Raw genomic sequence first — 12966 nt, forward strand, 5'->3', positions numbered from 1 at the left:
AATGAGTTCATAACTCATGTTCGTCCATCACTACGCACATTTTTAAGACACTATTTCAGCTCTATTTACAAACACGTCCATTAAACATGTTGAAATTTAAATTATTTGTGCTAAAAATTCCCTTTTCTCAGCTTCAGAATCCACTGGAATTGTATTCATTGTGTAGTTCGAAGAACATGTTCAGTTTAATGTAAATCCTGATAAATGTAAGTTATTCTGTTGAATGTAACTCCAATAAAAATGATTCTACTCACCTCAGATCCGGCTGGTATAATTTCTTTGATTACATAGAGACACTCAAAAACAGGTCGTCCCGTATTACATGTTGGATGAACAACCTGAAAAAAACTGAATGTTTACGTTAATTGCCATATGTCATATCAAAATGTAATATTTTATTATAGCCTTTATATGAGCATTTTTGTATTTGTATTTTAACAATACATCATAACAGTAATAGATGTAAAACGTCTTTTTTCTCTCATGTTAAGAAAACTTTTCTCATATGACCACATATAATGTTGTGATTACAGTGTAAGACGTTTTTGTCATTGACCTCTTAAAGCCCTCGCTAATGTATTTTTTAGATATTCTGCCTAAAGATGTTTACAAATGTATCCTGAGCAGAAACAAGATTCAATATTTTCCTCTGTGTATTTTTAGCACATCTTTGAAAAAACAGCTCAAGTAAAAATATTAGAGTAGAATCTGTTTTATTTTATTTAGAATTACAGTTGGGATTAATCCCAAGACCACTACAGCCTCTTGGGCTCAGCAGAGATCCACATCTCCTGGTTCAGCTGAGGGGGACGGCGGTGGAGCGGCCTTTGACCTTTTTCATTTTCAAGCCTATGAGGCCGAGCAGCTGCAGACGCTCTCATCATTCACTGTGGAGGAAGTGACATGGGCCGGGTCAGGACTCTGGAACGGGTCACTGTGATGAAAGAGGACGTCCAGCAGCTGAAGGATGGTCCCCGAAATTCAGTTTCTTTTATTTATTTAAAATTTGACTTACTTTTATTCAACATGATTGAAAATTGATTCCATCAATCTGTGACAGGAAGTGATCATGTCAGGTGACTATTTTTAGAGGTCCTCACTTCCTTTAAATAAATGATCAAATGTTCAGAACTATCTGCTTGTGATGCTTAAAATAATTTGATCTGATCTGACTTTGACCACGTTTCCTTTAGTTCTTCCTGCATATTAAAACATGAATGTGATTGGTCACTCAAAAACGCTAAACTGTCTTGTTTATTGAATCACACACTTCAGCAGGAGTCTTCAACAAATGTTACATTTAAACATTTCTCTGCCTTAAAATGTAAATATTTGATGTCTTTGATTATAAACCCACAAGACGCAGATCTAGAGAGGAACATATGAGACAAACGTGTAAAAATAAAATCACCATAAGACCATAAAGGAGAACAATAAGAAAACATGAGAAATGTACTTAGTAAAAAAAAAAAAAATGTTCATTTTGAATAGATGTTCCAGCTGAAGAAGCTGAAACTTTCTGAATGTCAAAACCTGGATCACCTGTATGATGTCAGTCACTTTGCATGAAGAGATTTTTGAGTTTATGTAGCATTTCTGATTGTGATTTTAAATAAAGAAGTAACATAAATAAAAATACTGAGAAAACTTAAATGGTTTTAACATTAAAAATAATTATGCCATGTTCCAGAGGAATACTTGATTCTGATTGGCTGCTAATTGTGTATTAAAAAGTGACACTCCAGACTTAAAAAAGAAGTTCCGATCACACAGCTCAAATGCTCTACAGTGGGAATGAAACGTTTGAGAACTCCAGATAAAATGTTATAAAATCGACCCTTTTCACAGTGAGGTCAGACAACATATGGACAGGGCCAAAATGTGAATAGTGACTTCAAGTTTACGGGTTTAGAAGCTGACAACTGAACGCTGTTTAACACAATTTTACATAAATAATAAAAGGTAATCTTAGCAATTTAAACATAAAAATGTACAATATTTATTCTATGAATGTCCTGCTGAACTGTATTTTCATTTCTTATCTTAGATCGTTCACAAATCTAAATACAAATTTGAATAATCTTCAATATTTGAGGTTCTATTGGAAATATGAACCTTTCATTTGAGCAGATATTATTATTCTAACTGGTTCTGTTTTGGCTGATGTTATTTACACGTGTTTTAAGTGCGATCAGCACAAAAACTGATGGAAATTCATGTTGTTCATATTAAACACCTTCAGCAAAAACAAACATCTCTGCATTGTCTGGTCACATTTTAATATTCTGTACGAAAACAATCATATTAAGTTCAGAGAGTTTTTGTTTGTGAAAACTTAGTGACAAAAGTTCAAATTTGAATAGGCAGAAATTTGACCCTTTTTTAACCAATGTTTTACATTCTCCTCCTGTTACCCCCTAACCCCAACACATTGAGTGTTTACCCAAACAGATCTTCTGAGGTTCTTTAGATTGTGTGAACATGTGGAGTGGAAGAGAGCTCATGGCCTCATAAGGAGGCTGGTACTCCTGGGTGTGAGTCTGTTTCATTCCAGATGGAGGTGCTGTGTGGATCCACAGGCAGAGACGGCTGGACCGCAGTCTGTTCATTACATGTGATTGAAGACTTTCCCTCCTTTGGTCACACGGTCATGTGTTCAGCTCTGCATCGCTCTCACCGCCGTTACAGCAGAACGACTGATGGGAGCAGCAGTTAGAAGCAGACGATCAGCAGTGAGGATGGACGGGTGGAGAAGAAAACAGTCAGTGCTACGGGGGAGAGCGGGATGACAAAGGAGAGGGGGTGTTGAGCTGGAGGAGGCTCAGCCTGAGGGGCTCCACTCTGTGTACACAGCCACAATGATATCTTCATTCATGATTTTAAAGAACACCACCAAGTGGCACAGAGTAGAGATAACAGCCCTCAGAGTGTTGAGAGAGAAAGGTTGGTGTCTGAAACCCAACAGCTGGACTCTGAGATGAATACGATCCCACAAAACATAAGGAGGATTTATTATTCTTTACATCTGGATGAACTTGTAGATTCATTGTTTCTTTTGAATTCTCTTTAAATGTCATTAAAACCAAATTCCAAAAGCTGAAGCTCTGCAGGGAATACATGTGAAATAAAGTAGCACATTTCATGATTCACAAGAGAACAGAAGAGATAAGGAAGTGTTTTATTACACATGTCATACATATGAGAGTGAAAAACACTCATCATTTCTTAGTTTAATATACATTTTTAAAACTCACCTATTCCTTTTTAGTCACTTTACCAAAGATTTTTTGACAGAATTTTAGGTGTCTACTTTACAGAAGTTGACGCATGGATATTTAAATGTATTTTATCTGCAAAATTAACAGAAGAGTATAAAGATGTATATTAAAAAAATAGATCTGTCTATTGCAGACATGTGAAGTAACCTCTGAACAACAGGTACACATATCTGAGCTGAGAGCACCGAGTGTTAATGAAGTAAAATAAAAGTATTAAAGAAAGTTTAATAGCTTTGTAATTGCACTGAAAATCGTCTGGAACCGAGTTATTCAGCCACAGCATGTACTGTGTCGATCGAGCCAGCTTCATGATGACACGTCTGGTGTCATTTTTCTTCTCTTTTTCCTTAAATGATACACAAATTTGGAAAAAGTTCAAGTCCTAAAAAGACAACAAAAACTTGAAAATCATGTTGAAAACAACCTTATATGTGTACTATGATGTGTGTGGAAGAAATGATGAATGGACTGGCAACAGGAAAAAACAGTAAACTGGAACTAGAAAAGTTCCATTACGTCAGTGGCGGGCCGTCAGGGCCTGCAAGGCCTTCTCTGCTGGCCTAAAAATATCTGAATCACAGACTGATATTAATTATTATTTATTTCCGTGAATACGTATTCTATAATTCCAAATGCTCTGTCTTCGTCCTTTCATTGCTGTCTCCCTGGTTGCGCTGCTTCCAGACGTGTATTTTCCTATTTAAGCATTAACCAATCACATTGCAGCACCATTTGTTGCTAGGGTCAAAGAAATCTGCCCGGAGGCCTTCACAATCAGTTCTGCGGGCCCTGTAGCATAAAATAATTGTCGACCAAACTGTTGCTTCAACCAATCAGATTTGGAGTAGGCGAAACCAACGGCAGCTAGAAGGCGCACGGAAACGTCATCATTTTCACGCGCTTTGATTGGACAGCTCGCAGCTCGCTCTGGTTCTGCGTTATGTGACGGACACAGGTGTCGAGGAGCGGCGTGTCAGGTTTGAAGATGTTACCAGTGGAAAGCGTCTCATCGTCTGATTTTTGGTGGAAAATGAATGTCTGGGTAAAGTTGTGGCACAGTTTTGTCTGGCACGGGTAAAGGAGTTCCGTGACTCCGTTGAGCGGGAGTGCAGCTGATACGAGGAAATCTACGAGGCCCCTGAACGCACCGCGGGCGCGTGCAGCGCAAAATCCTCGCGCGCACTACCGACAATATTATTTTCCAGACACAGACCAGATTTCAAAATCACAAAAACTGATGTTTGTCACACTCCTGGACCACAAGAGGCTTCAGGAATACCAGAACAGTTTCCAGCTTATCACAGCCACGGAACACTTTCCATCTGCGAAACGCACGGATTCTGCACGACAGAGTGATTGAAATCTTCTTGAGGAAAGAAAGGATGGATTTTGTGTTTAAATAATCTGGATTTTTGGTGAGTAAAATTTTGCTATCTCCCTACATAATATTGAAATTTTATCAGGTTATTTTTTATGCTTTTGGTGTGTGTGTGGCAGCTGTACCTGCACTAGAAGTTTTATAGCCATAAAATAGTTAATGAGGGTTGGGTTGATTCAGATGGAGCACTACTGAAGGCCTAGGTGTGAAATGCACGGCCCGCCACTGCATTACGTGCAGTAATGCTGGTGTGAATGCTTTTTGCTGAATGTGGTCGCTGAAGATACTGAATACATTTATTTTAATTGATAAATAATAACATGAATGTGCTGAACCTTTTGATACCAAACTTGCATAATTTGCAGAAAGTGAAATTGAAGAATTTAGTGATAAAATCACAACATTGCTGACATTTTAGCTTAACACCAAATTAGCTAAAAAAAAAACTTCAGTAGAGGCCAAGTTAGCCAAAAACGTTAGCATGTTGCTAAAATATTAGCTAAACTTAAAGTTAACCTCTCTAACATGCTGAACGTTTTGATACCAAACTTGCACTAAAGTTTGAAAAATTATGTGGGGAAAAAACACAACATTTGTGTTAAATTTCAATAATTCTCATAAGTAAAAGTAAAAGCATGAATGATCTGAACATGGTCAAGGTTTTTAATTGCACAAATTAGAAACATTTTCCATTCATTTTCAATGGGCCTGAAAAATTGCATAAATTGTGTAAAATCTTTAAAACAGTAAAATGTACAAATGCCAAAAGTACAAGCGTTAATCTCCTTAATGAGCTGAACGTTTTGATATCAAGATTGCATAAATTGCTGAAAGTGTGATTGAGTTTTTATGAATCCCAAAACGTACGGAAGAATAAATAAGGAAAAATAATGAAGAGAAACAGGATCACTATAGTGTGAATGCTTTGTAAGCAGTCACACTATTATTGTACCACATTCTCACTTCGTTATTTTACGTAACATCAACATGAGCTCCGAGAGAGAATCAGCTGACACTAAATCTAAACAAAAAGATTATAAGTGAATTCAAGGATATGAAAAGTTTCAGACTAATTCTGCTCTCTGAGCAAATGAAGAGCTGGAGCAGGACAGCGTCTTCGTAAGATTCATCTCCATCTCCATAACCTGCTGGACAGGTCTCCAGTCTGTTGCAGACACAGTCACATCTAGAATCCCCAATCAACCTGTGAAGGAGGAAACGCACACATGCATGAGGAGAACATGCACACCTCACAGAGAGAACCCAGCCGGGATTTGAACCTGTGAGGTCAGAGTGCCAACCACTACACCACCGATGCAGCTCCATTTGAAAGATCCAGGATCCATGAGCACAACAGACAGAAGTTCCTGCATTTAAAACCTCAGGAAATACTTTAAACTGTTTTTACACAGCAACCATTCATGTCCTTCAGACAGAAACAGAAACCTGGAGATTCTGAACTAGAAGTGGAAACTCCTCCTTAGTTCAATGGATCTTCAGCTGATCACTTTGTTTAGACACAAAAACATGATCACATTTGTCAATCTGTGTTTTATTGTGAAAATTGGTTCTATTTTAAAAATAAATTGAATTTTCTCGTGTATCTTGATGCAACTTCCTGTCAGGATTGACGCAGAACGCTGGCGGCGCGAGCACAAATAGACCAGACGCCTCAACGATCTGCTGCACGGCGCGAGCCTTCCACGGAGCGGCGTTTGGTGTGAACCACAGCATAGGTTAACGAGGGCGCCGAATGGAAGCGGTCTCTGTTTAGTGACGCTTCCGCGTCCAGTGTGAACCAGGCGTAAGGTTTCTCTTTATTGGACTATTTTGTCATCGATTGTGAGTTCCCAGGAGTTAACCCTTCAACACCAGAGCTGTCACTGTCAACCTCTAACTAGCCCACGCTCTTTGACATCCTAACTCCCTGACCAGTCAGCTGTTGATTGTGAAAGCACTCTCTACTAAAAATGGTCTCATATCCGTGCACGGCTGCTTTTCTCTGCTTCAGAATCTGCTGGAATTATGTTTATTGCACAAACAGTTGAAGAGTTATGGTAGTCGAAAGAATATAAAGATCGGAGCTAAAGCTCGGTTGTTGAAGGAAAACCACTCTTAAAAATTGTGCGTTTTTCTCCAACAATAGTTTGACACCAGGATGATCCTGCAGACTCAGTCACAAAACCATCTGGATTTGTTTGCTGATATCAGACTGAGCTTCAGATTTGACCTAATGACCCTCTGTGTTCAGAGATGTACATTCAGATGTATGTACTATCCCGTTACTGAAACCTGCTTTGGTCTGGACTCTCAGTCAAAAGGCCACACCCCCATTTTGGCAGAATTTCACCCATTCATTGTAACATAAAATGGTTTATTAAATGTTACCTTTTGTACAGTTGCCTTGAAATTTAAATTTAACAACAGGGCTGAAAAAAAAAAGCTGTTATTGTTCTGGCTTCAGCATCACAAACGAGCCATGTTTACCTGCTGAACCGAATCTACGTATCTGAGTTTTTAAATCAGCCTTAAGAGGATGAGAAAATGTTCTCCCTTCCCAGAAACCAATCAGGGAAAAAGACACAAAAAAGAAAGTGTAACTTGTTGAGTTTATCACTAATGCAAAGTGCTTGTGAAACTAATGCCATTCTCTGAGCCAAATGTTTGTTTAACTCACGGGTGTCAAACTCAATCGCACAGGGGGCCAAAATACAAAACACAACTTAGGTCGGGGGCCGAACAGGATAAACATTTATTGAACACTCTAGAACCATAACTTTTGAACATAGTTATGAACTAGATTTACAGCATTACCTGTGATAATGCTAGTGTGAATGCTGTAAGATGAATTTGAATGATGAAGATGCTGAAATTGATAGCTAAAAACGCTGAAGCTGAAAATTCTGAAGCTGATAGCTAAAAATGCTGGAGCTGAAAATGCTGAAGCTGATAGCTAAAAATGCTGGAGCTGATAGCAAACTAAAAATATTAGCTAATTGCCAAATTAGCCTAAAAACATTTTTTTTAAACTTCGTTTAGACAAATAAGCTAGCATGTAGCTGAAAAATTTTCTAAACTTCAAAGCAGCCTGAAAAACTGAAAAAGCCGAAATTAGCCAAAACAGCTAGCATTTAGCTAAAATATTAGCTAAACTCGAAAACAGCTTAAAAACTTAAAAGTCAAAATTAGCTAAAACAGGATGTAGCTGAAATATTAGTGAAAGCCTAAAAAATCTTAGTAAATGCCAAAATAGTCCAAAAAGCTAGCAGAATGCCAATTTTTAAACAGTTAAAACTGTAACTTTTTAACATAATTGTGAATAATAAAAATACAGGAATATTATTTCAGAATAAATCTACTTAAACCTTAAATAACTTTCAGTATTTTACTCTCTATAAAAATATATTTTGTCAAAATTATACAAGTTAGAAATAAACACAAAATAACATTGGGCCATTAATAACAATAAAATGATCTGAAGGGCCGTATAGAATCACATGGAGGGCCGGATCCGGCCCCCGGGCCTTGACTTTGACACATTTGGTTTAACTGAGCGGCTGCACTAATGCAATCAAGCTGCCAATCAGACACAACCGTAAGGATGAAAGATTTACTTTTATTAAGATTATAAATTTAAACAAATACTTTCTTGAACAGTTTTACCCGGTGATATACAATTTATGAAGCACAAAAATACAAGAAAAACAACAAAATATGCAAAGAATGAACAAGAACTCTTTATTTTGGTACACATGGTGCTCATAAAGCTGACTCATGGATTCTCCAGTTATGGTTAAATCACAAGTTTACCTTTTTTTTTTATGAAAGGGACTTTGATCATTTTTACAAAGTTGAAACCATGCTGGAATCATGAATCAATGGGTACATAGCAACCATGACAGAGAATGAGGTGTCAAGCTGTCATCAAAACAGAGCGTCAAGTGTGCAGTGAGAACCACTTTAAATAAAACTGTCATTTAATTCCATTAAGTGACATGATGCTGGTTCAGAATCGGTTTGCAAATGTGAGCCGTCTGGAACGCGGCTTTGGAGAAACTCTTGACATGAATTGGTCCAGGGTAGCAGAAAGACATTCAGTCACTTAAACATACTTCTAATTCATGACAATAGCTAGCATTGTTTGTGTGATGGATTTAAGGCAATAGAAGTCAATCCATGTCATTAGATTTAAGTCACTACTGTACTAAAGAGAGAGAAGAAAAGTCAGCAGATGACTCATGTGGCACCAGAACCTTCTTGATCATTTTCATCATAGAGTTGCTTATTTTATAAATATCTTTAATTTTCTTGCAAAAATAAAGTTGATCTGGACTCTGAAGAACAGGCCGGGCTCAGCTCAGACTGCTGTTATCCAACAGTTTTCCTGCAGTGGTTTGCTTTAAGACACGCGTGTTCTTTGGGGCAGAAATGTGCATTACTTTCTGTTGAACAAGAAAAAAAATCATTCAAGGTTCCAAATTCCACAAGGATGTATGATGGAATTACCTTTACTGTCACTATGTTTTTGTATTCAGAGGTCCTAGTTAAAGGGTAACCAAACACTCTCAGCACAGAGTTGAAAAATGCAAAAAAGGGGGCGTGGTTAGGGGAGGCGGGCTGAGCAGGGGAGGCGTGGTCTGGATCTGTGATTGACGGTGACATTAGCTTGAGGTAACTAAAGGATCTTTTTATTGTTGTTTCGATGAAAAAAAAATCGTAATGTTCAGGAGGCCTAAGCAGACTGCCTCCCCATCCCATTCCCTTTGTCTGTCGGCCCTCTGCTGCTCTCGGCGTCGCTCAAACGGTCGCGTGGTGAGCTGCAACTCTTGAGCGAGTCAGTGTTCAAAGATGGGCGGGGCTTTTACACCTGAGCTGCAGAGCATAGGGCTGCCACAAACAATTATTCTAATTATCGACCAATCACCAATTATTTTTTAACGATTAGTCTACTATTCAGATCAAACTGGATGTAAAGCACACATCTTAGCTTTAAACTGACTGAAAACTAGATATCTAGCATTACCTGTGATAATGCTAGAGTGAATGATGTAAGCTGAATTTGACTGCTGAAGATGCTGAAATTGATAGCTAAAAACACTGAAGCTGGTAGCCAACTAAAATATTAGCTAAATGCCAAATTACTGTAAAAAAATGAAAAAAGGCTAAGTTAGCCAAAACAGCTAGCATGTGTCTGAAATATTAGCTAAACTCTAAATTAGCCAAAGAGAACCTTAATAAATGCCAAAATAGTCCATAAAGTTAGCAGAATGCCATTATCACTTTCAACTTTACTACACTCTGACTCCATATAATATAAAGTAACGACTAATCGACTATTAAATTAGTCATCAACTATTTTAATAGTCGACTAATCGTGGCAGCCCTACAGAGCATGATGACATGAATCTTCTGAGACTAGACCAGTGGACCAATCACAAAATTCAACTGTATTACCTGTTTTAACCTGTAGAGGGCAGCACACAGGCGGGTTTTAACCATAATTTCAAGAATTAAACAAGTTTATCTTAAAGTTTTTAAAAAAAGGCAAAGGCCAACAGACAGCACAGTCTTATTTATAGAGATCAACAGCCAAAAAAGTTGATTTATTGTTTGGTTACCCTTTAATTCATTTTTAAAAGTTGAACTTGGACCCCTTTTTTTCCATGCTTTCAGGATTCTGCTAAAGCATCACCGAGCAGAGAAACGAGGTCAATAAACGGATTTCGTCACATGTTCCAAACCGGTTTGGCTTCAGAAAAACCTGTGCGAGGATTCTGAATGGAAATTAGAAAAACAAAAACCATTTCTAGATATGAGCCGCCTGTAAACTTTGACGAGTAGTCCTTCTCCCTTATTTTACCGGAACAGAGTCCACACCGGATCCCGGTCTCCTTCAGAACCGTTCCCTCTCAGAACGCCACTATGGCCCGCGTCCATGCGCCCAGACTGGCCAGCGCCTGTTTGCTACAGATCTGCTCCAGGTCCGCCTGTCTGCTCAGCAGCCCCGAGAACCCGGAGCCGAAGATGGAGATCAGGTTGGAGATGTTGGCAGTGTCCGTGAAGTCCGCGCCGGAAAAGCAGCAGTCCTCGCGCTTGGCTCGTTTGTGAGAGAAGTCCGACACTTCCTCCACGTCGGATGTGGAAGAACCGAACTCCACCTTGCGCTTTTTGGCCAGGGACTCCGCGCCCGGAGCGCACTGCAGCGCGTCGCAGCAGCAGTCCTGGTGGAGGAAGCCGTTCTCCACGGTGGTCACCACATGCGTGTCCAGGTCCAGTACCGTGGTCTTCCTGCAGTGAGCGGGGAACTGCTCGCAGGGGGACGCGGGGGGAGCCTCGCAGCAGCTCCGGTAGTAGCACGGCGGCGGCTCCTTGCTCTCCTCCTCCAGAGGCGCGCAGACGGGCAGAGCGCACGGGGTCCGGCAGCGCGCGCTCGCCTCCTCCATGCAGCAGGCTGCCCGCGGCTGCTCGTCCTCCGCGGCGCCGTCCTCCGTCTCCAGCGGGTCGAGCGGCTGGATCTCGTTGCTGACCGTCATGACCTCGTCGTACTGCTGCATCCGGTAGATCTCCGCGTACTTCTCCTTGATGAAGACCTGCCTGGCGTTTCTCAGCACGTAGGAGACGAGCAGGTTCTTGTGCAGCTTGATGCCCCCCCTCTGCGTCCTGGAGTTGTGGATCTTCATTAAGGAGATGGAGATGAGGCTCTGCGCGTCCACGGCGCACTCCATGGTGTTGATCATCGCTGCGTCTCCTCTCCCGAGCTCGTTTTGTTCTGGAGTCCGCTCTGAGAGGAACCCTCGGCTGTAGCTCCAGGACTCTCGGAGCCAGCGATCATTTGCAGATGCTGGGAATCCGAACTTTTATATTCGGGCGGCAGAGAGCGCCCGCCCCTCTCAGGCTCAGCCACTCAGCTGCCTCTGCGCGACTGAGTGACAAACACGCGCCCCAAAAATATGCTCCTCCCGACCAATCAGCTCCAGGCGGTTCCTTTGAACTATTCAAATTCCACCCAGGCTAGAGAGCAGGAGCGCCCTCGACCCAGCTTCCAAAAACTCCTGCATGTCCCAGCCTTTCACAGCAGAGACTAGAGCTGGGAGTCCGTTATCATTTCCAGAAATGATTCGATTCACAAGATCCAATTTTTTTAATTCTTTCGATTCTTCAATCCAATTTTGAGTTTACACATTTATACACATTTGTTTAGAAATACATCAATAATCTACTAAATGTTTTGAATATATCTATCTTAATCTGATCTAGTCCATATACTGTAAATGTATCAGTGAAATAATGAGATTCTCAATATCATCCAGTGTTACATGGATTCTCTAAAGGAGAAGTTCTAACTAAAATGTTCAGATCATTAACATTAGAAACATTGTTCTGCTTCTCCTGGAGGACGTTTCAGTTTGGACACTACTTTAACTTCATGTTCTAAATCAATTTATATTTTTATGACTCAATTATTGATCTAAAAATAGTAAATCGATTCAAACCTATTAATTGATTTTATCAACCCAGCCCTAGAGAAACGTTATGCTGGAGATTAGTTTAACAAAACAGCTTTGGCCAAAAATCTGTGACAATAAGTCTAAAACTTTCCTCTTTGTTAAATGTCTTGCTCTGAGAAAAAGAAGTAGGGCTTAATCGATTTGAATTGATTTAAGCTTAATGGATCAATAATTGATTCATAAAATATAAATCAATTTAGCACAAAAAGCTAAAGTCTGCTAGCTTGATGCTAACGTTTAATGGAATTTCCCATAACGCTAATGATAACTCTCGGTCGACCTAAACATACATTGTGACTAAAGTAACATCTTTATAAACTCAGACATGAATTTTTCAAACTCTTTTAAGGAAATATTTTTAAAGTAACTATTTGTGGTCTAAAAGACGGTTTTTCCTCATTCTGTCTTCTTCTTCTGCAATAAAGTGTACTTCTATAGTGCGATCTCCACCTAGTGGTCAAACTGAAACGTCCTCCAGGAGAAGCAGAACAATGTTTACAATGTTAATGATCTGAACATTTTAGTTAGAACTTCTCCTTTAGAGAATCCATGTAACTCTGGATGATATTAACATTATTTCACATTTACAGTATGTGAACTGGATCAGATTGATATCAATATATTCAAATAATTTAGTAGATTATTAATGTATTTCTGAACAAATGAGTGTAAATGTGTAAAGTCAAAATTGAATTTAATTGAAGAATCAAAAAAATCGCAAAAATCAGAATCAAATCGATTCAGGCTTTTGTGAATCGAATCGTTTCTGGAAATCATAATCAATACCCCGCCCTAAAAATAA

At 39.4% G+C, this 12966-nt stretch overlaps 1 protein-coding gene across 1 annotated transcript; it reads right to left on the reverse strand.

The window, feature by feature from the left end:
* Positions 1-9937: 9937 nt before the first annotated feature.
* Positions 9938-11498, reverse strand: ier5l (immediate early response 5-like). The gene has a single exon (XM_024268559.2). It carries the CDS (start codon positions 11391-11393, stop codon positions 10566-10568), a length of 828 nt encoding a protein of 275 aa, XP_024124327.1. The 5' UTR covers positions 11394-11498; the 3' UTR covers positions 9938-10565.
* Between the last annotated feature and the right edge of the window lie 1468 nt (positions 11499-12966).

Source organism: Oryzias melastigma, linkage group LG12 (assembly GCF_002922805.2).
Source record: "Oryzias melastigma strain HK-1 linkage group LG12, ASM292280v2, whole genome shotgun sequence".
Taxonomy (NCBI): Eukaryota; Metazoa; Chordata; class Actinopteri; order Beloniformes; family Adrianichthyidae; genus Oryzias; species Oryzias melastigma.

Coding starts and splice junctions, on each gene's coding strand:
- ier5l (XM_024268559.2), bottom strand. CDS start 11,393: ATGATCAACACCATGGAGTGCGCCGTGGACGCGCAGAGCCTCATCTCC.